Below are 26,422 nucleotides of genomic sequence, written 5' to 3'. Positions count from 1 at the left end.
AAAACCTTCCTTCTATCACGCACCCTATATATCAGGAGAAAAAAAACGAAAATTTACCCCCCAAAAGTTAAACTGTGATGCAGCCATTTTAATGTCACGAATTCGATAGTAAGAACCAGTAAAGCAATCGAATTTCAATAGGTAACGCCCAGAATAACTAGGATCATTCAAAGTTACGTTAGGACTACAATCATGATGATCATCATTTACAAAGTTCAAGATCATCTTTATTCACGGTGGAATGTGCAGCCTAGGTTGGAAAGAGATCATACCGTAAAGAACCTTAGCTATCAAGCAGATTGTCCTCAGACAACGCTAGAACGAAAACCCACGCATGTAGTGACGTCAATGTCCACTGTACAATCTTTTGATGCAGTTATTGCATGCTTAGAACAGCTTACACTCTTCAACTTCATTATATAGTACCTCATCAACACGCTTAGACACAATAACTCTTGAAAATAGATGGGATCAAGCATACTCTACTTCCAGTAATTTTTTCCGCTTCTTTCTCTTCCTTTGTAAATAGATCATTTTATTTCAACATCTTCCAAGTCATACAAATTACATCTTTCAAATATTCGTCTATTTTGCCTTTCTTTCTCTCCTTACACATACCATTACTCGTACATTTATTAGTCATACCAAAGGCACTATTCAATCCATCTCTAATATAATGGCTAACTTCATAAACATCTAACCCATCTCTTGCTTAAAATAGTCTATCAATGGACAATTTTACAGTATCGTTGCATCAATCACAATAGCAATTTTTTTAGAAAATTTAAATAAGATAATTAACATTTAATCATAAAAGTTTTCAATAGGTGCGATGTTGTATTATAGGTTCTATAAAGACCAGGCTAAAAAAATAATGTAAATGAAAAGTAAAAAAATGATTGACCGAGAGCGTGGTATCTTTGAGTATCAAAAACATTTGTCCTTAAGTGATGTCATCGTATACTTTACACACTTGAACGCTATAAAAGGAATGCTAGACAATATTTCAAGACCGGGATTAATTAATTAAACTATATCAATTTACAAAGAAAGAATCAAACTCGAAAATCTCATTATTATGGAACAGTTCCTGGTTAAAAATGTAACTCTGATATCATGAACTGAGTGGCTTTAGATCTACAGAAAATTAAAATTTTGAAAATGTCATGTTAAGAACAGGCCGTACTGTATCATTCACATAATTAGCATCGCTCTTACGATGCACATGAATTTAAGTATTTCAGTATCAGTTCTCAATTTAGTGATCAATACTCGTACAGTATTGCAATTAAAATCAACGATTAAATTCTCTTCTATTTATACTGTACACTCACACTCTACCATCACTATTGTAAATGTCATCGCTGGAACTAATATGACCGCTGTTTACTTAATTTAAACTAACCATTTTTTGTATCATGTCCATTTTACAGTATTATTAGTAAAATTTGATTATGCCTTACAGTTCTCGATAATTGCTAAACAATAATTGCATAAAAGCTCATCATGTAGAAACTGTAGTTACTGTGGTATCTCAGCTTCGGCAATGGTCTCCAAATACAATTGTAACCAATCGATTATATATAGATTACCTATGGTGATAATTTTCGTTTTCAATACAACTTACCGTCAATTTTCTTATCCATCTCTCGAAATAGGCTGAATAGAGTACTTCCATCACCTTTTATAATCTCACCTGTATATTTACTTTGCAGTTAGTTATCATTTGTCTAGTATAATAGTGTAATATTGTTTTTATCATCAATTCTAATCTAATTAGTTGACCTGGCCAGCACATGATTAGTCAACCAAGTTAAAATAGGCAAACTATACATACCGTTTAATATTCTTAAATTAGGACAATATCCAACGACAGCAGATTGATAATTATTTAGCTGGCAGACTAGAATTATAGGAAGAGAAAATAATAAATTGCCTACAGTAGAAACAAAATATTCTACTATATATGATCGTAGACATACGAGCGTGTATCATGATGTTTTCCAATCATCAAGGGTACAATCATTATTATACCTGGATTAGAGATCCCACGCATATCATCATGAAGCCGTAAATTGGTCAAAGCCTTCAGATTGCTTAATGAACTCAGAGCCTCGATTCTACGTAAAACAAAGTGTTGGACAAGTGCAGCTTTAAGAAAAGTTTAGTTATTTATCATCGACAATATAAAGATCAAATTACAACAGTAACTAACGTTGCGATAGAATTGCCGGCTAAATTGAGTGTAGTCAACTTTTCAAGGTTGTTAAGCCCGTCTGAGAAAATAATAAAACTTGTCAATCACACTTTCGTCATTCTACATACTCGAGTGTTATAGTACTGTGTTTCAACAATCGAATCCTAGTAACACACTGTAATGATAAACTTAGTCTCAAATCAAATCTTTGTACACGTATTATCAACCCACCTAAAGTAGTGATGTCATTAGACGATAAATTAAGGAGAGTCAATTCTGTTAATCCATCTGAAAAATAATTCGGAGTTTCAATAAATTTTAACTTATTCATGATCTCATTTACATAATATTTTTAGCAAAAATCGTGAAAATATCACTTTAAAGACGAAATCACCACATAATCACTTCTAGAAAGTGATCGTATTCTGCTGTGATAGTCTAAAAGCTGGCATTTAATCACCAAGCAACTTCTTTTCTAACATCAATATTAGCTGTAAATATCTCCTTCAAGCTTTGTATTAGATTTGCTAATAGATTCGTGACATAGTGATACTTTGCACTGGCAGTAGTATTTAGGAGGTTCTGTAGTGCATATCATTTGTGTACAATTACTAGTAGCTATTTTCTTACTTTACAATTTTTTATAAGAATAGCGACTTTTGATTCAAGAAAGCAAGACAACGTATAGAATAAATATTGTATACAATTAAATAGTAAGCTAGATAATAGTGTATATACTGTATAGTACAGTAGTAACCAGCAAGAATGCTTAATTAATTATGAGATAAATACAAAGGCAGATGTTAGCAGTGTAATAATAAAAAAAATTAAATATCAAATATACAGTAATAAGACTTATAGTATTACATCCATTAAAAAACCATATTGTATCATCGTTTTCCAAAAACATAGTCAATCAATACTAACACGGCTTGTAGTAGTAATAACGCCTACTTAACCACATTCCTCACCTAAAGCTGATAAATTTCTTATTTTATTATCAGATAAAACCAGTCTTACTACGTTTCTGCATTGATTAACGCATGTTATGTCTCGTAATCCTGAAATTGATAATTATAATTTGCTTAGATTATACTCATCTTCTAATTAATATTATAATGACAGTGAATTACCAAACGAACAAATCACTATCTTCTAAGTAGCATATATTGATAAAAATGTTCTATTTGCCTCGAAATAAAACCATCATAAACTAAACTCTGCACAACACAAATATCACTTAAAACATCTTTGATGACATTCTTCTTTTAATACTAGCACAAATATTAGTCTGTTTCAACGCTAAAATTTGTAAAAGTGGCGATAATTGACTGCAAAAGATTAAATCTTATATGACTGAGCCTGATATAATGATGCTATAACTTACCCATGCGCCTTAGAATTATTTCTCGAATACTATCTACGTCAAATTCTTCTGATGTTGACTTGAGATAATCCACTGTTAAAACTCCATCTGGAACAATATGAAATCGTAATCATTTTACCTCTTATAGATGCAAACTCGTGATAAAGTTTCCAAATTAAATTTATGCCATCTTGCATATGTAACGATCTTCTATCTTTAAAGAATTCATTCAGCCTAATCATAGCTATTGTCAACTACTAGTATTATACAAATTATAGAGTTAATATTAATATCCATGCTTACCAACAATTTTCTCCACCATTTTAGAGATTCGTCGTATTATTTTTAATTTCCTCTTCTACAGTATATTACTTAAATGGTGAAATGAAGAGCTAGCTAAAGCCAACCTAATTTAACATAATAGTAGTATAATAATGTCTATAATACCGAAGCTGATATACAAATCTTACGTTAATGAAAATAAATTTACGAATTTAGGTCTGATTAGTGTGTTGGTCTGCTAACTATCAACATGCATATACTGTTGGGTTTTTTATGGAATATGAGGTGATGTGATAATATATATATAATAGTAAATGAATAAAATTGTTCATGGTATCATTAGATAAATGAGTTTCAATGTAGATCAAATCAATGTTAAATGTCAAGATGAATTGTGATATGTCTACTATCATCATACTATTGCTTATTCTATAATGTGATGTACAATGAAGAGTTAGTAAACGAGCACTGTAATATTGTTTACAATACCGTTTTATAAATAAAGCTTAACCTATTAGGATAAAGATAGAACAGATGTTGAGCATTATGGAAAAATACTTGTACTTTGCTACTTTATCTTGCATATTTACCGCCTCATAAAAAGATGTTATGAGCAACGATTATCACTATAGCTGTTGATATGATATTACGGTATATTGGGCAATGTATCATCATAATATCTCTTGTACATTCCAGCTACTAGAAAATCAGCCGAGCAATAAAAAAATCTTATATGATAGCTCATAATCTTAACACTTTCATGATATCGAATTTGATGTGCCGATGAGTCAAAGCTATACAATAACTATATTCGTCTGATAGCAACACATCTTCACTACTACGCTGGCCTAAACCATATCTAATGTTAACAAAGATCAGTTCTGTAATTGCTAAATTAGATAACAGTAAATGAATACAACTTACCAATGCATTGTATGGTATGAAACCTGCTTGATAAATTCGTAAAGTCGAGCTCGTTACAATTACCCTCAATTGCAAGCTAATATGTATACTACTGGTACTCACTATTTGTAGCATGCACTCTATCAAATATACTGTATAATTAATTAATGATGTTGAAGCTTACGCCAAGTTACTTATTCACCATTAACTTAGTTATTTAACGATGAATTGAAGCTTGCATTCCGTCCGTGAGATATCAGATGTATAATATTATAATCTGCAGTAATACAACGTTAGCCTTACTACAAATACAATTAGAATCCACGTTTCCATAGTAACACGATTTAATAGCTTTGGATTTGTGCATTACTGTATAATACTATAGGTGCATTCGTAGTACTTATGAGGTTAACTGACGATAAATTGTGTTGCATTTAATCAGTAGTCCATGATTTAACACATCTTGCCTTGTACTGGATAAGGATAGTAATTTAAGTACTATACTCATCCTTTAACTTAAAGGGCTTCAATAAACAGACGATATTGTCGATATGTTATCACCAGTTCAGATTTGATAATAGCCATACCCAATATGCGATTGATATTAGAATTCTTATCAGTACTTGCAACAAAATTAGATTACTTATGATACAAGTATTTAGGAAATACAAGCTTATAGCGTAGTCAACATATGCCACCGAAAAAATTCTAATCTGAATATTAAATCACTTTCACGGATAAGTTTAATACAGGATAACTTCTAATATTATAAAACATAAAACATAGAGGATGTGTTGTCACTCCTTGGTGATAGGTTAACTTGAAACGATCAAGAATTATAACAATTTTGATAATTTGTTTCGTATGGTAGCTTGCAGATTTCACTTTATAACTCCCATCTTAAGCTGTACATATACTCGCAGGTTAGATATAAGTATCTTCGTACTAGATATACAGAGCACATTTACATATATGTGTTACATTAATTATAACTTTCGTATATCCAGTAATAAATCTGAAGTTTAGTTGATGCTGTCAGTCCTATTAAAATTTAGCATAAGAAGCTTTTCACGCTATAAATATATTTTTGGTTATATTTAGGTAATAATAACAGCAGCAAATGAAACGCAAGCTTTCTTATAGCATAAACAAATGGTTCAAATTTTCAATATCATTAAAAATTAAAGCGTTGTGATATGACATAGTTAGACATAAATTATGAGTTTGCAGGTCCTGAAATCAGCCTAGGTATTGGCACCATATATAAATTTGTTTAATTTTGTACACACGTACATGATAACTTAAACATATTTACACAATAATACAAACAGTTAACAAATAAAAACATTAGATCAAACACTGTTTAGAATCCAATTTTAGTCCGTAATGACCTATTCGTTTTCTTGGCACTCTTATCCGACAGCCGCGTGGATAAACGTCTCCGGCTATCTGTGTGTTGGAATGATTAAATCTGAGATCGATGGCATTGTTTCACAACATCGTTCAAAATTATAGCTCCCAATTAACCATAATAAACACTATAAATATATCGCAAATCCTTACCTTTATTACTTTCGCTTACTCTTTTTCGGTTATTATTTTCTCGAATCTATCACGACGTTACAAGTTCAAATGAATAAATCACGAAATGCGCACATCTTTTCATTTATAATAATGGTAACGATAAACCGATAAACATCAACTAAATGTAGTGGAGAACTATAATAAGAACAGCAAGAAATGAGTCTTACTAACATTTAAAGTCGAAGATTGTGGTAGCTGAGATGTTCTACTGGGATTTATTACTGGATCATTGAGTAAAGTTTCAGTTTGGGATCCTGATAATATTTCTCTTTGTTGAAAACTTTGTACCATATCTGATGATTGTAAGTTTTGTCTTCCGGAACTAGGCCTACCAATATTTTCATTAATATCCCAAATAGACCATATGTTTTTACTAAATTGATCAGAAAAACTCTTTGGATTTTGAACAAGTATTAAATCGCTGGCCTCATTACGTGTATCACCATTACTTTTTAAAATGGCGCCTTCCTTGTAAGCATTAAAAAGTACAGTTGATTTATCTGTTGTCAGACCGCAGCTGCATTGTTGAGAATTTAAATTGAAATTATGTGAAGAATTAATCGACTGTATATTTTCGGGATATCTCTGACAACAAGGACAGAGGTAATCTTGCGTAGCTGTAGTATCTATAAGACCTAATCAGAAGATCAAATAAACTATTAAAGACAACATCCAAAGTATAATTTGTGAGTCTAGAAAAGTAATTCATACATTGGCGAAGATCTGATGCGGATAACAAGTTGTAATCATACGAAACAGTCCCTCCTTGCTTGTGTTCTAAGTCCTATGATAAGTTATAAAGTGCAAGAATAATAAAATATTGGTAGAAGAATTCTAAATTTATCAATTTTATACTTTGTGAATTTGTTCTGCTTGATAACTCCAATCTAAGCACAACTGCTTAATAAAATCTGGAGTTTCCGGCACAGACTGGCAAAAGTGAAGGCTGCAAGTTTTATCGTAATCTTCCAAGCCTAGTAACATTCTGTTTCTCTCAACGGTGGCATATGTTTGGTAGAATATATCGCCACAAGCTGACAGCTATTTCATCAATAACCAAATATATCAGGTGTAAACAATATATATTTTTGTAATAATGGAGTGTAGCTTTGTTACAGTTTCACATTTAACTTCATACTGAATAAATGCTTGCCTGAATCACATGTAGACCACCACCTTCACTTGCATCGTGAGATACTGTTGTCATTCCAATTAGTGGTGCATCGAGTCTCTTATCAGAAGCTAACCATAGTCCAAGCTTTCCCTTATTAATGAGAGCCGGCCATTCACTACCATATAGCCAATTAAAGAAGTTAGTATACTAGTTAAGTTACATTAAATGACGAAGCTATACGGCTCAAACTATTAATGTAGCTTTACCTGTAATTCGATATCTGCCAGTGTAATTCTGTCGACCGCGGTGGCCCAACACAAGAGTCTTCTCGATCTAATAATGGCACGATCGGAGCAGTAGAAGCTGTAGCAGCTGAAATAAAATGCATTTACAGTAACTGAAAATACTTGTCGAAGGGAATAATGTATACATAACGGCATTACATTTAATCATAAACCTTAAGAATGAAATTTAATATTACAATATCTCTTACTAGTGAACTGATAACAATGTATTTCGTGCGAATTATAGCTACCAATCAATGCGAGATCTATGTCAGAGAAAAATTTTTCATGTCAGTTTGTCTTAGGTATAGAAAATCTCTAGCTGAATTGCTGTATTATGCCAGCAAGTACATCATAATGATTCACATCTAACGTAGCTGTATAAAAGTAAAGTATATATATCAACTACTATATATTTTCTATCAAATACCATCAGGTTGGTTAGAAAAAATGTCTTGGACAGTTGATATGCAAAAGGGATTAGAACGTAAATGATGTCGCCATTTCAACACCTATCAGCAGATCAAATATGCCATTACTACAGTGCCGGGAATAATTAATACCAAACGTCAGATATACAAAAGTAAGAAATTAACCGGATGAGATGGAAAACGTTCATCCAGTAACAGTAAAGACTGTTGTGTACCAAGAAGATGGTAAAATGGGCGAGAATGGCGTTGTATTGCGACGAACTTCTCATTTATTAGTAAATGTGATGTGGGAATTGCAAACAAGCTTCGTCGCTTTAAAGGCTTTACCTATACGAAAAAAAATTCCTTAAGTGCAAGATTCATAAAATTGTTGTTAATATTAATTTTTCATTTTATACAGACCCTAAAATCTATAAGATCGAAATCACTTGAAGACGCAACCGCAAGAAGTCTCGGATGACCAGCAAATTGACAGCCGTACCACGATGAAAGCAGCTCCTCATGTGATAAATAATTACTATTTGCCCGTATTTCTCGAGATCTGCAAATTAGATTCACCTCAATATCTTAGAGGAGTAATATAATTATTATAATTTACTAGCAAAAGAGGAATTTATGCTTACCCATTTGATTCAGACCAGACTTGTATACCACCTGAACTGCAAACGATAGCCATTTCCCCATTAATGTAAGGACTGCGTTAAAGTGGTAATCTAATTATTCATATCTTTACTTTCGCATATAAGAAATAACTTTATATCTAAATACAAACTCACTTAAGACAAATTGATCGGGGAGGATAGTTCAATTGAAATGTACTGCAACATTCTAAAAAACTACACTCGATCTGAAAATAATTACACAATCAATTAAATTAGCTACTTCAATAGAGAAATTTCAGGGAAATCATCGCTTACATCATCGTTATTGAGAAAATTTCCGATATCATGGCACTTCACCTGTTGTAATTAATAGTCAATCGAAATATCATTCAAGGAAGCTTCTAATTTAAATAATATTAGTAAAATATCTTGTTACCTTTAATAAGGCACAATTATAGTCAGCCCTCACGCCTACAAGATCTTCAATAATTAATTATAGCAAGAATTAGTTGAAAGCTTTACCAATGAAGCCGTCAACAAGTTAAGATTTTCTTACTGCCAATAACTGGTGTTATTTCATGGATTTGTCCATTTATTGCAAAACTTTGCTTTTTGCTCAGTTTTAGGCTGCAAAATGGGAGTTTATTCGCAAAGTGATAATCTTTTAATTCGCTCTTAATCATTGCCGCATCTATATCAGAGTGTCAACTATGAATCGATCATTCAGGTAATTCTATACAAATAAATGTAATCGATATCATACTTAAAATGCTATGAGATTTGCCACTAGGATATATCAGGATTCCATTAGCTTTTACGTTAGCTTTATTGGCACTGTTATCAAAAGGGTGATACGAAATACAATTACCGTGGAAGCAATTTTCCGTCTGCAAAGAAATTAAATGTTAGCTATCTAAAAATTGCTAAGTTTCATCATAGTTGTGTAGTTATGTTAATTACTAGCAATCAAAATCAATATGTATCGCTTTCAATAACGATAACATACCGATTTTTTTCTTTCTATTTCTAAACTTTCACCAAGGTACTCTTCGAGTAAATCTAAGGGTAGATCAACTATAGCTTCACTCAAAGATAGAGTGTGTCCATGATTTGTCTAGATCATAATTCAAATATCATTTATGGTAACAAATTAGTCATAAAAAAGGTAACTCAATAAAAGCTATTTTATAGTATCTTCCAATGTGCATACTATAAGCTGTGACGAAACAGTGCAAAGTATTCTATACAACCTTGGAGAACTTTATGTTATCTTTTAATTCATATCCAAAAAGACTGCGTAAAGATTGGAAGATAACATCATCATAACGATTTTGGAAATACAGTATCTAATATGTAATTTTAAAAGAAATTGTTGCATTAACTTAGGCTATAGATACCACAGTATATCACGTTCTGGTAACAGTAACCTTGAAGTAGTATTTTAATTATCCTAAGCTATTACTTTAATTACGAGTTAAAGGCTAAAAAAGTCTTCATAACATCAGCAGGGATGTTACCTGGTTTTGCACATTAGTAGTGATAGCACTAATTGGACCGAAGTTTTCGTGAATTCCTTAAAAATATGTCGGATAATTGCATTTATAAGTTGGTCAACTTCCATCAGTACTAATGGGCGACACATGCAAATAAACTGCAGTATGCGTATAGGAAGAGGTTACACAATGTAGCTCAAAAGTTAAATTTCAATTCTATAATTACAAGGTCTTCCTTCTACAACATACTTGCATTCGGCATCGTCAAAGGTAGTGTCGGCTGTGATGCAATAAGGCTTAGCTTAGAATCTACCAATAATGAAAACATATTATCAATAACATACATGCAAAAGATGCTATTTCTATTCACTTTCAGAAATTTACACAATCTTATCAATAACACGTTCAACTATTGATGCGTCCATCTTCTAACTGCTTTCACAGCTTGAATAGTACAGCAATTGAAATTTATCATCTGATGTTAGAATATGCGAGCGTACGTTGAATAGAGCAGTAGATAGAATAATCATTACCAACTCACTGTCAGTACAGTACAACTCAATCTACGTAGATTTTTATTAGTCTCTTGTTTAGCAGTAATTATTTTGTCCTCTGCTGTATGTTATAGCTGAGTGCAGTACGAACTCAGCTTCTGCAGCCCTTGCAATATACGATCAAATGAGATCGAGATAAGATCACCATGCAACAGTCAACAATGTACGAATGCAAAAAACTACTGTGGAACTGAAGAGAGGTATTTGTCAGTATGTAGTTTATATTAATGTCCGACTGTAGCATACAAGATGCAATAAAAGTTTTACCATTTCCGTGATGCTTGCGTATAATAGCTTCACGTCCAAAAGTTGTTCTATCGTCATTGCAACTGCTGAGCTTAAATAAATATGCAGGACTTTCACCATAATCTACAAAGGAAAGAGATTTTCTAGATCGGCTAGAATATGAAAAGTTTGCAGCAGGAAAGCGATCTGAAGCTTGCAAGTCTTGCTTTTTTCTGGACATGATGGTTTTTGGCTTGTCCCTCTACCGCAGGCTTCTATACGATGCTATACTTTGGTAGCATATTCGTATAAGTTGTTTAAACAATACTGTAGAACAAGAATCATTCTTTCCTTGTCATTATAACTTAGAAATCCACTATACCGTGAGGCTTTCCAGCTCAATTGAGCAGCTTTTGCAAGTTGCGTTGCTGCTGCACTATCGAAATATTTTATTGAGCTATTCTAGATCGGCTTATTATAATAGCTAAATAGACTGGTAAGGCCTGTCGTTTTGAGATACTACATAGCTACAGTATAACGTAAAGGGGGATATTTACCTTTACGATGGACTACTAGATACAGACCGTACCGTACTGTACTACAGTGTACAGTGTACCGTACTTTGTTAAGTACTGTGTACTGTGCACTGTATAAAAAGATACAAATGGGGATTATTATACGCTCGTATGCAGTATAGTGTTGCAAACGTAAAGTTAGCTCGATTTAAATCAATATTTAATTCGTTGCAGTCATGTACAGTAATGTATCATAGACTTATATAGACAGTGTACAGCAATGTATATCGGATATAACGAGTTAAAGTAGATGAAAAGGGACAGTAAGTAACCAAAGTCTCCAAGATAGCATACGATACTGTACATAGTACGGTGCTCCATAATGATCGTACTGTCATGCTGATTGTATGATACACTATACACAAGATTAAAATTTTGTAATAGTTTACAGCTTACTGCTACTGCGCAGTGCAAAGCGTGCAGAAAGAGTCCATACCGAGCCCATATTCGTGACGTCACCAACCTTTGTTTCCACTTCATGTTGCCATTAGCAACCAGATCATTGGTTAATGACGTCTGTTAGGCTAATTGTAATCTTATACATTCTATCATATCCATTTTTAGCTATATTGTTTCATAGAATCATCGATGTTAAAAGGATCATAAAACTGTTCATGGATCAAGTTTCTACTGTATTCCAATAGAATCTCCGCTGGATGTCATATACTTATAGTAAGAGAGAGCGAACAGTGTATCAATATACCGTCGAATAATCATCGAAGCATATTAAATCAAACTAATAAACATGGCTTCCGTAGCCGTTAAAAAACGCAAAACCAAGGTAGAACCAGTTGCGGTACAATCTGGAAGTAATAAACGAGGTAATCATCAATCTAGTAACTGGAATGATAAAATTTTATCCTTTTTGAAGAGGATAAAACATCATTTTTAGGGATTCTATAGTATTGTATTCTGGGCGATGCCAATAAAATAATATGGTGGTCGTATTTATCTTGACTATTAATCAAAGCATAATACGCTTTATACTACAATAATCAGGAATAAAGTAATTTATCGCTTGATAGTCTATATTATCGTCCTATAAAAGTAACTAAAGATATAATTCAATGCCAATGATAACGTTGATAATCTAGTCAGGAAGATTTTATTTTCTTGATACCCGCTGTATCGAACACTGATAGACGTATTAGAAAAAAATCACAGCATCCATTTTACTTAAGCGCTTCTCAGTATATTGCATTGCAAAATATTTTTTATAGTTAGAAAAGAATAGTATCATCAATCCTAACTGTAATGCTAGGCCACAAATGTTTGAGAAAATAAAATCGTCGCATAGGTGATATGACAATTATGATTATCGTTAGAAAGTTATAATGTCTACTAATTAATACCGTACTACCGGATCAACCGATAGTTCAAAGTTGCAGAATATTATAAGCGTAACTGTAAATAACATTCTATTATAACAAGTTAAACAGAATAAACTTATCAACAGCATAAATTAATATGGAAATTTCAAGTACTGGTAATTTGATTAAATGTCGTATGAAGAGAGTACTTTTTTTAAGCATCATAATGGAGGACCCGTATTGGAATGAGTTGTAGTCAAAAATTTTAAAATATTCTCGATACATAAACTTGTAAAATGAGATAATTATCCTTTAAACAGGCTATATCTTAATTTTTATTTTAAATGTAATCAATTCTAGGATCTTCCGCCGGAAAAAGTCGAATTAAAGAATTTGATAATCAAAAAGTTGATGACAATGAACACGATGTCGTTGTCCAACAACGAAAAGATCCAGAAACCGCTAGTATTCATAGCACAACACATTCTATTGCTGCCGATGTTGCCAGCTTGCCTGGATCGATAGTAGATGAGCCTATGGGTCCTCCTCAGGTATAGTAGTATTAATAGATGAAGAACTGAATTAATTTAATCGTACCTTCAGAAACCAATATACAATTAAATTAGTCTAACTAAAAATAAATCAATCCCTCACAGAGTCGACCAACAAGTGCTAGCCAACGTCCTGGAACTGCATCCAAATCAGGGCGTCCACCATCCGCAACGGCTAGACCAGGATCAGCTAAAAATGGCTTCAAACCTAATGCAGAATCATCTTCAGAACCAAAGACAGTTAATGGCACAGAAGATAATAAACAAGCGAGTAGTCGTCCCACGTCAGCCGCAAAGAAACAAGAAGTTAACACGAGTAGGCCTAGCACAGCAAACAAGAGTAGTAAAAATGATGCTAGCAATAGTCGACCACCATCCGCTAAACGTAATGCTTTCATGGTGGAAGAAACGCCAAGCCGACCAGCCTCAGCGAATAAGAAAGCTGCAAAAGGTCTGATTCAACTTAATAAAATATTCGATTACTAATTTATGCGTTGATGTAGCATTAATCAATACGTCCTAAAAGTTCTAAAAAGAATTTATCTCTTATCCTTATCCAACTTCTTATAGACGAAAATAATGCAGAAGCTAAGGTCATAAACGGAAACGAGCCTACCATCAACGGCAGCCACGCTAGTCTACGTGAAAAACAACAACCAGCTACAGATTCAGCAGTAACTAATAGCAATCCAAATCTTCAAAAACAGCCGGAATCGAATGAGAAAAAAGTTCCAAGTTCTAAATCTGGAAGTCAAGCTAGTGTTCGCAATCAACAAGTATCAGAGAATACTAACATTTCAAATTCCAAAACTGGAAGTCAAGCTAGTGTTCGCAATCAACAAGCATCAGAGAACACTAATATTCCAAATTCCAAAGCTGGAAGTCAAGTCAGCGTACGCAATCAACAAGCATCAGAGAATACTAAAATTCCAAATTCCAAAGCTGGAAGTCAAGTCAGTCTTCGAAATCAACAAGTATCAGAAAACGTCCCAAATTCTAAAACTGGGAGCCAAGTAAGTTTAAGAAATCGCCAACAACCTGCAGAAAATCAAACTGCAAACTCTAAATCTGGCAGTGTAATCAGTGTACGAAGTAAAGAACCAGTCGATAATGCCAATCAAACTGGTAGTAAAATCAACTTAAAGGAAGAAATCATTGGTGAAAATACTCCTGTTGAGACAGGAGACAAGATAAGTTTACCTAAAATCGAACAAGCTAACGGCGAAACGACTCAGCTGACAGGTAGTCGATCTAGTTTACGCAATGGCCAACAAACTAAAGGAGAATCTTCGCAACCTATGGGTAGTACAACAAGTGTTCGTTCTAATAAAAATGTCACTAATGGTGAACAATCTGGAAGTGTTACTAGCTTACGTTCCCTTTCAGAAATAGAAAGACAAAATGAAAAGAATGAATCGTTATCCAGAGTAAGTATCGAATCTTTACGTTAATGACTTTAAAGTGTATGGACAGAATCTAACATTTTTTATTCAATGTGTCTCAATTTACTTGTGCTATTTCTTATATTAGCGTGGATCCAATATATCCAAAAAATCTGTTACTGGATCTATCCGAGAACGTGGTTAGTATCTCAATATGATTATGTCAATTTGAAAATATCGTAAATATATTATGTACCGATTTAGTTAGCCGTAGTATACACATCATGAAATACAAAGCTTTACTTTGACATTTATAATTTAGCTGGCGAAGATCGAAGATCATCCAATAATTCACTTCTTGCCCAACCTGTAACAGCGCTTCAATCCAGTGCTTATGTGCCGTGGAGTCAAGCAAAAGATTGTCTCACTAAGGTAGCTGTTCTTCGACGATGGCTTATTTGAATTTGCTTAGTCAGTACTTAACCTAATGTAGTATCTTTCATAAACTTTGTATGATATTCTCGATGTTATAAAATAGATTACCGAAGATATGAAGAAAATGAAAGCCAATCACTTGAGTATTGTAACCCAAATTGAAGAAACTTATAAGAATATTGAAGATGATACACAAGTAAAACTATTGACGTTATATTCTCTTCAATTTGAGATATCAATTATTTCCAAGTTTAATCGGGTATTATTTTATTGAACATCGACTCCCTTGTAGAATCAATTCAATCATTTCGTTATTAATTTGAGAACTCATCACAACAGCAAAATCACTATGTTCAAGGAGGTCATAACAATACATAGGAATGATTTAAGCAACAAAGAGGAATATTGGAATTCTTCCTTAAATGTAGGAGAGCAATTGTGGTGATAAGTAGATTTTAGATAAGCTACCAGAGTAACATTTAACGGTTAAACTAGAAAATCTTGCTATTCTAGTGACCAAGATCGATATGATAATATACATTGATTTATGAATACTTCATTTTTTTTAACCATTTAGAGCCTAACCGACAAGAATTCAACACTAATGAAAGAGAATCGAGCCTTGATGCTTTATAATAAAGAGGAATATGAAAGAATAGAGAAAGAAAAAGTAATATAATGATATTGCTTGGTTATAGGCTATAGCAGAGGGTATACGTATATCACAGTATTATTGATATGATAAAAATTTTGCTTTCCAGGTGGACATGATTAACGAATTAACCAAACAGTTAGATACTGAAAGAGCCAAATACACAGCAGGTTAATTTCCAATAAAATTTTTCAATACATCAATAGTAGAGTGTATATCCATTGATACTAGGTTGTTTCATATCAGCCGAGCCTAATGTAATTTATTTCTGGGTTATAGATCTGGAAGATGCGGCAGCTTTAATGCAATCGGACAAGTCTAAATTAGAAGAAAAAATTCAATCCATTAATGATGATCACGAAAAAGATATTGCAAGAATAAGAGAAAATTTCGATGAGGATATTAATAAGTTAAAAGAGCAAATCGATCAGCATGAGAAAGAAAAGGAATCATGGGAAGAAGAAAAAGAAAGACTACTGAAAAGGTCATTAGTGTCTGAGATGATGTGACGATGAGCAATTACTTTACTATTACTTTCGAGTTAAAGATTACAGCTATCCAATTATCAATTCCAAAGGAAATTTTTAACTCTCATTTCTATAATATTGTAGGCATAATATAGTAGAAACAAGTTAAACATACTAGAAATTTTAAATGGTAAATGATCAGGAGTTACCTCATCTTAAAATCTTTTCGTTCGATTTCTTCTTAATATTATAGGGCTGATACCGTAGACGCAAACCAAGAGGCAGCAGTTGCTGCTGTCGTTACAACAGAAGCATTAGTAACATCTGCTCCTCCACCTCAACCGCAAGGAATAAGCCTAGAAGAGAAAGAGAGACTAGAAGAAGAAGCTACTGCCGCTAAAGTGGTAAAAATTCATAGCTCTTCTAATCTTAATCATATTTTAACTTCATTTTTTCTCTCAAGCAACGGATTACGATTAGATATAATGATCAATATTTGTATTTTAGAGACTACCGTATCATTCGTCTGTAGCTGATAAAACATGTTAATATACTTACAAATTTTTCTGCTTTTAGGAATTAAACGCTGTTAAACTACAGTATAACGCATTACAAGAACGTTTACAAGCAGTACTGGCTACAGTAGCTACAAATGAAGCCATTAAAACATCAGCCGATGAAACATTAGAAAAAGCTGAATCAGAGGCTAAAGAACTTAATGCAAAAAAAGTTGAACTACAACAAAAATTAGAAGAGCTTAATAATACCGAAGAAAAATCGCAAGAAGTTGAAGAATCTCAGGAACCTAAAGAGTTCGTATTAATTTTTCAATTTTGAACAATCTTTATGGCTATAGTATGCATCTAATTGACCATATCAATCATGCAGAGATGAAGTAAAAGAACAACTACAAGCTGATTTGCAAGCTGAATTGCAAGCTTTGGATGAAAAAATAAATACAAATGAACAACAACTTGAAGTTCAAAAGATGCTAAAGGAGGGCAATGTAGCAGAATTGCCTCAGCTAGAACCGCAAGTAGTTATTAAAACTGAGACGGTTTATGTCGAAAAACCTGTTGATAGGCCAGGTATGAATAAACAACACTAATCTGTTTCTTTGATCATAATAATATACCGACACAGATCTAGAGATTTACTCCATTAGTCGATTGATTAGTTAAAAAGAGCTATGCCACTGAAATATGAAAATAATACCAATTACAATTTAGGTTTCAATTATCCTGAAATATATTTTAGAACTCAATTATTGTTACGCAACTAGACTAGAACATAGATCAAATATTGTTTGATATCTAAAATTGAACCATGTATGACAATTTTATCCCTGTTTATCCCAGTGATGGATCCGGCTGCCGTTGCTGCAGCCAAGGAACAAACAGAAAAGCTGCAAAAGGAATTAGATGAAGTTAAAGCTAATCTGGATAAATCATTGCAGTCGCAAAAAGAGGCTGAAAGAAATCTAAAAGAAGCAGAACGTAAAGTAGAGGATACTGTGCAGTCAAATCAAAATCTGGAAAAGGAAAATAAACGCTTGAATCAAAGAATGCTTACCATGATGGAAGATTTGAAGAAAGCAGAAGCTAAGGCTGTTATGCTACAGAATAGCCTTCAAGTTGTAATCAATGAAACTAAATCAGAGGGTGCTGCAAAGTCCGAACATGTCGATAAAGATATTAATGACGCTGAAAAGCAGAAAGACAGCATCACTAAAGAACGAGAAGAGCTTCAAGAACAGATTGGCAAGTTAGAAAAACAAGTTGAGAAAGAGGATGGCCCCAAAGCAGACGATAAAGACAGGTAAGAGCGTTAAACGATGTAAAAATTCTTGCCCAGATACAATCCGATTTTAACTTATTATGAGCCCACATTTTGGGGACATTTTACAGCTACAAATTATTGACATTGCTAATCACCATATTGTATATAGGGAAGATCAACTTAAGGCGCTCCAAGCACAGTTAGAAGATAAAGAAAAACTATTGCATCAAGCTGAAGGAACAGTTGCTGCACTAACCATGTTACGTGATGGAGTTGTGCCTGATGATCTGGTAGTTCAAGAAACAGCATCAGCTTCAACAGGTAAAATAACTTTTAAACTAGGATCGAATTATATAGCCAGTCTACGATTTGATTTTGCTTGAGATATACAACCGAACATACATTAATGATAAGCCTATTCTAGATGCTATAAATCTGTTTGAATTTTATAAACTTTAGCTGTATTTGAGGCTCAAATTGCTGATCTACAAGATCAACTAAAGGATATTACCGAAGAAAGAGATGCACTCTTAGAGAAGAAATCACAACTAACCGATTCTGTGGATAAATTACAAGATTCAAACCAAGAGCTAGAAAGCAAAATAGCTGAATTAAAGCAGCAAATCGAAGAATTAAATAGTAAATTATCCGATGCTGCTGCAGCAGCAACTGCTACAGCTGTTACAGCTGTTGCCGTTACCAGTGCTCCAGCTCCAGCTCCAGCTCCAGTTCCAGTCGTTGCACCCATTGAAGTCAATACAGAGAATCTGGAGGTAAAAATAATGAAGCAATTGATGATAGTAAATAAAGGCAATCGATAAAATCATATCATTCGTTATCTACTTTAGGAGGTAGAACAACAACTAGCTGCTCTACAAGGTCAGGTTCAAACATTGGAATCGGAATTGGAATTAGAACGTGTAAATCACGCCTCTCATCTAGAAGAACTAGAGGCTTTAAAGGAGGTAGAATTACACTTTTTTGTAGCCTAGCTAGTAAAGCAAAGAAAAATTGAATTACAACTTAGAATTAAATAAAAATTAGCAAATATCCGAACTAATTAATATATCGTCGACAGGAGCTGCAAGCTTTGAAGGAGAATTCATCGGATGATAATCAAGAAACAGCTAGAAAGATTGAATCTGTTAAAAATAATTTACAAGCTGAAATCGATACTAAGCAGAAGGTAAAATTTCTTCTACGTCACAGTGCTATCTAAGAGCTTAGATCCTATAGGAAAACGTTATTTGAATAAGTTGTTATTTCAATAATCCATCTGCCGTCCTTTAACTGAAAGTTACAACATTGTAGAGATATTATACCAAATACGCATAGTAGATATTTTATGCGTGAAAACCAAATATTGTACATGCTAGCTACACCAGTATTTCTGCAATATTAATAATTAATATTCTCTTAAATATTAACTTAGGCATTGGATGAAGCAACGGCCACAATTGAGAGTTTACAAAATGCTCAACTTAAGGCAGTTCCTATCGATACAGCTAAAGAAATGAAACAATATATGGCTAAAATTGTATGTCGGATAGATAGAAATGTAAAATATCCACTCATCGCTAGTTGTATTAACTCATTCTCAATTATAATTCTCTATAAATTCTTTATCGATCATCCATATTTCAACCTTTTCATGGATTATCATACAATTAATGTTTAATTCTAAACTTTTTTATAGAAAACCTTAGAAAAAGAAAAACAAAGCTCGAATGAAAAAGCTGCAAAAGCGCAAAATGCAGTTAAGGAACTGCAAACGGAGGTGGACTCAATTAAGAAATCGCTAGCGAAAGAAAAATCGACTGCTACAGATCTAAAGGTAAGAATTTCTCTTTGCAATTCAATTACATTTGCTGTATGGATCCTAAGATTAGAAAAATTGATGTAATTTTTTATGATTCGACATGGTAATATTAGGGGATTGGTTACTAGATCAATTCCTTTAGTATTGCATCATGCAAACTTACCGCAGTATATTATCTTAACTGCTATAGTATAATTCCACTTTTTTAGCATCATGGAAAAGGCTATTTCAGCGTAGTATTGCCTATGAACTAATCATGTGTTAATTTTCGAAGGCAAAAAATGATAAGATGCGTGCTGATAAGGATAAACAAGTTAAAGAAATAATGAAAAAGAATCAAGAGAAAGAAAACGAAAGAGCGCTACAAGAAAAGAATAAGGTTGCAGCTCTAGAAGGAAAGGTACGAGCAATTCTTCCATAATACTTAAGAAAGTAATCTTGCTATTAATTTATTAGACTGGTACCCGTTAATTAAAAATATTAGAAAACATTTATTTACAGTTATTATAATTTTTTCTCTAAGCAATACTGATAATTAACTGCGCTAGTATCATTTATTTCTTAAGCATTTTAATGGTATGAAAGTTAATAAGAATACTAGACATTAGCGTTCTTCAATAGACGAGACCTACTATAGTATTAGAATCAACTTAATTCGATTATTGCTTCTTATTCTAAGCATTTTAAATGATATGAATATTAATAGAAACACTAGATATTAAAGTCCCTCAATAGATGAGACCTGCTATAGTATTGGAATCAACTTAATCTGATTATTACTTTTTGTTCTAAAAGATAAAATCTCTAGAAGTTGATATTAAAACCAAGAAAAATGATGGTCCAAAAGTGGATCCTAAAATGCAAGAAAAAATGAAAAATCTTCAAGAACAAGTTGCTAACTTAAAGAAGAATGTTACCGAAGAACAACTGAAGTATAAGAAATATGAACAAGAAATGAAAGAGAAATTAAAATTAGCAGAAGATGTGAGTTCAAAACAATATTTAGAGATATTATTAGCCCATGATAAATTTTATTTCTCCTTGCAATTTTGAGTTACCTTTGGTAAATACCCGCGGATTATAGACAGCTCATAACAATTTTACTTCATCTACAATTATTATTCAACCAATTATTTTTAACTTTCCATATTTTAGAAAGCAGCATTAAAGAAAGCTGAGAAACAAATCAAGGGTTAGTTTATTGGAAGTTTTTTTTCTTACACTACTGTAATAAAAATGCGAGAGATATAACGTGATTGACAGAAACTTTAGTAATATAATATTTAAGTAACTGTTATAATTACATACTACAGATATCCAAAAGCAACTAGATTCAACCAATAATAAATTGGAAAAAACGCAAAGTACATTAGCTAAAACGGAAGAAGAACTTGCTCAATTGAAAAAGGTATAGTACCGTAAACACGAATAAATGCGAACTGCTTACAATTTATTACTAGATTGGAAATGCAAAGCTCTATTAAAAGTATGCGTCATAATAGAACATATATTTTTTGATACTTTATCTTATAGGACTATAACAGTTTAGACACTCAAAATAAAGCAAACGAGGCGGAGATTGCCAAATTAGGCGTAGCTGCTCAGGTATAACTATCAGTATAAATATAAGAGCATTTTAGTGGGTTTAGTTGATTGATTCCATGTCCTTAATTAAATAAATTCTTTTTATATCGATTGTAAACCCAATTAATGGACATTTTAAATTACAGGAAGGATTGCAAGCTATGGAAGAAAGAGATCAACTTAAAAAAAAAGTCAGCAATTTAGAAACTGACAACAAGACCTTAAGCGAGAACTTTAATACTGAAAGGGTAAGTCTGCCATGATGGAACTATTTCTTTAGCTATTAGTAAAAATTGGCAGTATTATAATACATTTATTGCGTGTAAATGCTGTAAAATTTGATAATTCATTAATTCATATATGTTTATATCCCAATTTAGTTATTAAGAAAGAAGTACTACAATATTATTGAAGATATGAAAGGAAAAATCCGCGTTTATTGTCGTGCTCGTCCACTTAGTTCTAGTGAAAAGGAGAGGGTAAGTTAAATTAATCTATGCTTATTTTGGTTCTGCTTAATTAATATATTATACTGTATACATTTATCGATATTGTGATTATATTACCCTCTTCCATATCACATCTCAAACGATTAATGATTGAAATCTTGGCCTATATTTCAAGCTTATTATTAATTGATAATTTTTTGTTTCCTTACCCACTCTAAATCAGAATAATTATTCCGTTATTGAATCACCCGATGAATACTCGATTAATGTCTCAAGCCATAAAGGAAAGAAAGAATTTCAATTTGATCAGATTTTCATGCCAGATTCATCACAAGAGAGAGTTTTTGAAGATACTTATGTAAGCAAACGTTCTCGATAGGAAATCCTTTTTCCTTTAACTGTATTATCATCTATTAATACTATCTCACTTACACTATGCTATTTAATTCTGGAAATAAAATACCTTTCTGTTATACTGAAATTAAGTAATTCATTTAAAACCTCATGTTAACCTGTAGAATTTAGTCCAATCGGCTGTTGACGGCTACAACGTATGTATTTTTGCCTATGGTCAAACTGGCTCTGGAAAAACATATCCTTTTTCATCATGATTAGAACGAACATAATTTATCTACTCCTTATTGCTTTTAATATAACCTTACGGTGTGCTCTATTAGAGAATATAGCTTAAAATCAGCTTGCACTACCATGAGAGATAAATAATTATTCGTGTGAGATACTTCTTCACGTCAAAAATAATAACCTTCATGATCGTACTTTAATTATACCAGCTGAGAGACTAAATTTACCTTAACTATATTTACTTATACCATGATTGGTGATGGCGACATGAAATATCCTGGTATTGCTCCAAGAGCATTTGATAGAATCTTCAACTTGGTCAAAGAGAATGAGTAAATAATGCAAAAGTTATTGATATCTTTTATTCTATAACATTCAACTTTTAATAACAAATCTGATTAATGGGATTGTTACAGGAAAAAATATACATTCAAAATATCCTGTTACATGTTGGAGTTATACAACGATCGCTTATTGGACCTGCTGGCGGCAGTCAATTCTGAGATATCCTTTTTATAATAAATAATATACAATTATTAGCGAAAGTTTATAATAAACTATGTTGTTTTTTTCGACTTGTGAATGGAGTCGTCAACATGAGGAATTTTTTTTTCCTTGACTTTACATCAACCAGCAAAGATGGATATTAAGAAAGATAAGAATGTAAGTTTCTCTTAATCATTTATTTAATGTATCATGACATAACGAAAAATATAAGGTAGCTAAGAAGGATTTTTTATTGAATAATCTTGTTGATATAGGGCATGGTTAGAATTACCAATTCAAATATAAAATACGCAGAAACGAGTTCCGAATTGATGACTATATTCGAAGAAGGATCTAAAAATAGGCATACTGCTTCGACAAGTGAGTAAATTAGCTACTATTTTCTGATAATGGGCCGAAATAGATAAATACTTGTATAACTCTGCAACTTTTAAATTCGTTACTTTTCCCATAAAGTAATGATAGTTTTAGATAGAATCTTGTCAATTGTAATCTAGTAAAAAATTGTCTCAATTCCTTTAATAAATAGAAATGAATTCTGAAAGCTCCAGGTCTCATTTAGTTATTGGTATTATTATTGAAAGTACAAATTTAGCCACTGGTAATAAGATTAACGGCAAGGTAAGAGATTTTTCCTAAAATTATGATTATTTGATATAATTCTTAACACGATTTTGAATAACTAATTAGAAATTCCAATGAGAATCAGCTTGATTGCATGTTATCAATTAATATAAAAATTTAACTAAATCTGATCAACGATTGCAACGTGGCACAATTTCAATCAAAAACGATATTGGCAATCATGCAAAAATTGTAAAATTTCATCATACCTATTAATCACATTGCTTTTTGCTACTTAGCTAAGTCTGGTCGATTTGGCTGGATCTGAAAGAGCCGCTAAAACAGGAGCATCAGCAGCACAGTTAAAAGTATGGAATTATATGAAAATTCGCATTATTGAAAGCTAAACTTTACTTGTCTCATTTAAAAGAAATTAAAAATGGTCTCGCTGGAATATTATGGAATTATTTTAATTTATAATGAAACATTGCTGTATATTTAGGAAGCACAATCAATTAATAAAAGTTTAAGCGCATTGGGAGACGTTATTGCTGCATTATCCAGTGAACAATCTTTCATTCCATATCGTAATAACAAGTTAACCATGTTAATGCAGGATTCACTAGGTACGTTGTATCATCATAGACTCAGATTAGTTAAAAATTGTCATACTGAAATACCGTCTAATTTTAAAGCAATACAGTAGAAGTTAAACAAGTTAATTTATCCAAACTTCAGGAAAACTGTTCTAATAACATCCCATAATAATAAATTTATCTTTGCTTGAGAAATTTTAAGTTCTCTGTTACATTTTCTAACATTAAATGATTCTTATTTAGGTGGTAATGCAAAAACTCTTATGTTTGTAAACATCTCACCAGCTGATTACAATACTGATGAAACTCTTGTATCATTAACGTAAGCGCCATTATAAAATATGTAATTGAGAAATTTAAATTAGGAATTTTAAATGTCAATTAAATGAAAATCCTGATGACCCATTTATTCTCTCTATTCCATTAAACTTTTTATAGCTATGCTTCTCGTGTCAAACTTATCACTAATGATGCTAAAAAGAACGCTGAAAGCAAAGAAATTGCCAGACTGAAAGGAGTAAGAATTTTTCTGTCATTTATCGTTAAATCAAAAAGTGTTTATTTAAATGATATTGATCGTATTTCTAGAAAAGGACATTTTCGTATTCCTAAAATACAATATACAGTAGACCTATGCTAAAGTTATATTACAAACTATCTACTTTACAGATAATCGATAAACTGAAACAAGGAGAGACAGCCGAAGAAGAAGATGATTCAGCTAAATAATATTAGTACTTCTATAACTATAATCCTAAGGCATAAAACTATATCTAAGCCAATGCGTTTTCAAATTATAAATGACACTTGTTCGAAGATTGTACAATTAATCCAATTACACTGATTTATTGGTTTTACTAGGTGTTTTTTTGCTTGCCTGTCAAGTTATACGGGCATACCAAATAATGACTTCAATTTATTTTTATAATTTCGTTTATGCGCACGTCGTATTTTTATATATCGTAATTACTAGCAATGTAGTTATTTAGTTTAAGATACCCTTGGCGAAATGTACGAGGCTCTATTCGATCCGATTGTATACAAGTTGCCGGCAAATTTTCTCTACTTCTTTTGCTGATCGCTCTTTCAACTGTATAATGACACTAAGATGAGTACTGGTGCTTACCGAGTAACTTATTAACAGCCTTTGAATAAGGACTGGCTATGACAAAATGTGATCATTACTTATCGATTACATGGATCTTATACCTATTTCTACAGTGCGTACCTATTCATCTTAATGTGTTGCAGTATCATCACCAATTATGGCCTAATAACTATAATATCAATCGCTAAAATTATATTTTTATATTTGTGACGACGAGACAATTTTGTTGATGTTTTCATAGAAAGCTAATAGCTATCTAAGACCTTGATAACCTATACACTTGTATAGGTGGTCATTTATTTTAATTTTGTTATAAGAATAATAAAAATTTGGTAACTATCATAACAGCTAAGGCTGGTGAGTACTTTGTAAATTTTCTTTTATTTGGGTGTGTATCTTTTAACTTTCTAAAATATTCTGCTCAACTGAGATATTAACTGTGCCGATTAGCTGATCGACAAGAAGCTTAGACGTTTTTTTAATATACGAAACTAAAGATTTTTATAACAAAATCGATTAGATGCAGTATTGTAGTACGAGATGCAAAATACCATAGGTAGTGACCTATCTTATCTACCTCATTGGTGCGTTCTTTAAAACACTAAACATCCTTACAAAATATCCAGTAAGCGGAATTCAATCGTACTAAACGTTAAGGTAATACTAATTTTACTGAAGTACTCTTTATTGCCATTACATCAAGCAGTACATCCAGGTTTAGTTATACTTCAGAATGATCTTAACTAATTAGATATAATCTTAAAGAGTACTTATTAGCCCATTAAAAGTAATCTAGTATTGACTACCTTCTAAATTTAGCCACTAAAAATTGTTTAATCAAAAGACATGAAGAGCATGAAATAATTTGAATTCATTTGAGGCTATATCCCAGTATACCGCACTCAGTAAATCGTAATGTCGTCCATAATATGATTATTAATTGATATTGCAATACACATAAACGTAAGCAATAGATGAAATAAAACGACTACAATACGAAAACAGGCTTTCGTCATAATTAAGAGTA

The 26,422-nt window shown here is 32.3% G+C and overlaps 3 protein-coding genes across 3 annotated transcripts; 1 reads left to right on the top strand and 2 right to left on the bottom strand.

Moving 5' to 3' along the window:
- Positions 1 to 849: 849 nt before the first annotated feature.
- TRIADDRAFT_54634 (uncharacterized protein) lies at positions 850 to 3,885 on the bottom strand (the record flags this gene model as incomplete). Its single annotated transcript, XM_002110488.1, has 8 exons — positions 850 to 863; positions 1,628 to 1,696; positions 1,838 to 1,903; positions 2,035 to 2,151; positions 2,429 to 2,485; positions 3,169 to 3,258; positions 3,585 to 3,671; positions 3,867 to 3,885. 8 exons carry the CDS (start codon positions 3,883 to 3,885, stop codon positions 850 to 852), a joined length of 519 nt encoding a protein of 172 aa, XP_002110524.1.
- Positions 3,886 to 6,467: 2,582 nt separating this feature from the next.
- TRIADDRAFT_54633 (uncharacterized protein) lies at positions 6,468 to 11,276 on the bottom strand (the record flags this gene model as incomplete). The annotated part of the gene is made up of 15 exons (XM_002110487.1): positions 6,468 to 6,967; positions 7,044 to 7,116; positions 7,188 to 7,373; positions 7,471 to 7,621; positions 7,713 to 7,818; positions 8,161 to 8,242; positions 8,327 to 8,488; positions 9,079 to 9,120; positions 9,200 to 9,243; positions 9,320 to 9,454; positions 9,527 to 9,650; positions 9,770 to 9,877; positions 10,281 to 10,336; positions 10,506 to 10,565; positions 11,078 to 11,276. The coding sequence occupies 15 exons, from the start codon at positions 11,274 to 11,276 to the stop codon at positions 6,468 to 6,470; spliced, it is 2,028 nt and encodes a 675-aa protein (XP_002110523.1).
- An 11,983-nt stretch (positions 11,277 to 23,259) lies between these two features.
- On the top strand, positions 23,260 to 25,016 carry TRIADDRAFT_54631 (uncharacterized protein; the record flags this gene model as incomplete). The annotated part of the gene is made up of 8 exons (XM_002111036.1): positions 23,260 to 23,283; positions 23,382 to 23,487; positions 23,657 to 23,748; positions 23,991 to 24,059; positions 24,194 to 24,317; positions 24,531 to 24,609; positions 24,726 to 24,804; positions 24,957 to 25,016. The coding sequence occupies 8 exons, from the start codon at positions 23,260 to 23,262 to the stop codon at positions 25,014 to 25,016; spliced, it is 633 nt and encodes a 210-aa protein (XP_002111072.1).
- Positions 25,017 to 26,422: the final 1,406 nt, after the last annotated feature.

This window comes from Trichoplax adhaerens, genomic scaffold, assembly GCF_000150275.1.
Source record: "Trichoplax adhaerens TRIADscaffold_3 genomic scaffold, whole genome shotgun sequence".
In the NCBI taxonomy this organism is placed as follows: domain Eukaryota; kingdom Metazoa; phylum Placozoa; class Uniplacotomia; order Trichoplacea; family Trichoplacidae; genus Trichoplax; species Trichoplax adhaerens.
The sequence above is the reverse complement of the archived record's forward strand: the minus strand, read 5'-3'. Positions and strand labels throughout refer to the sequence as shown.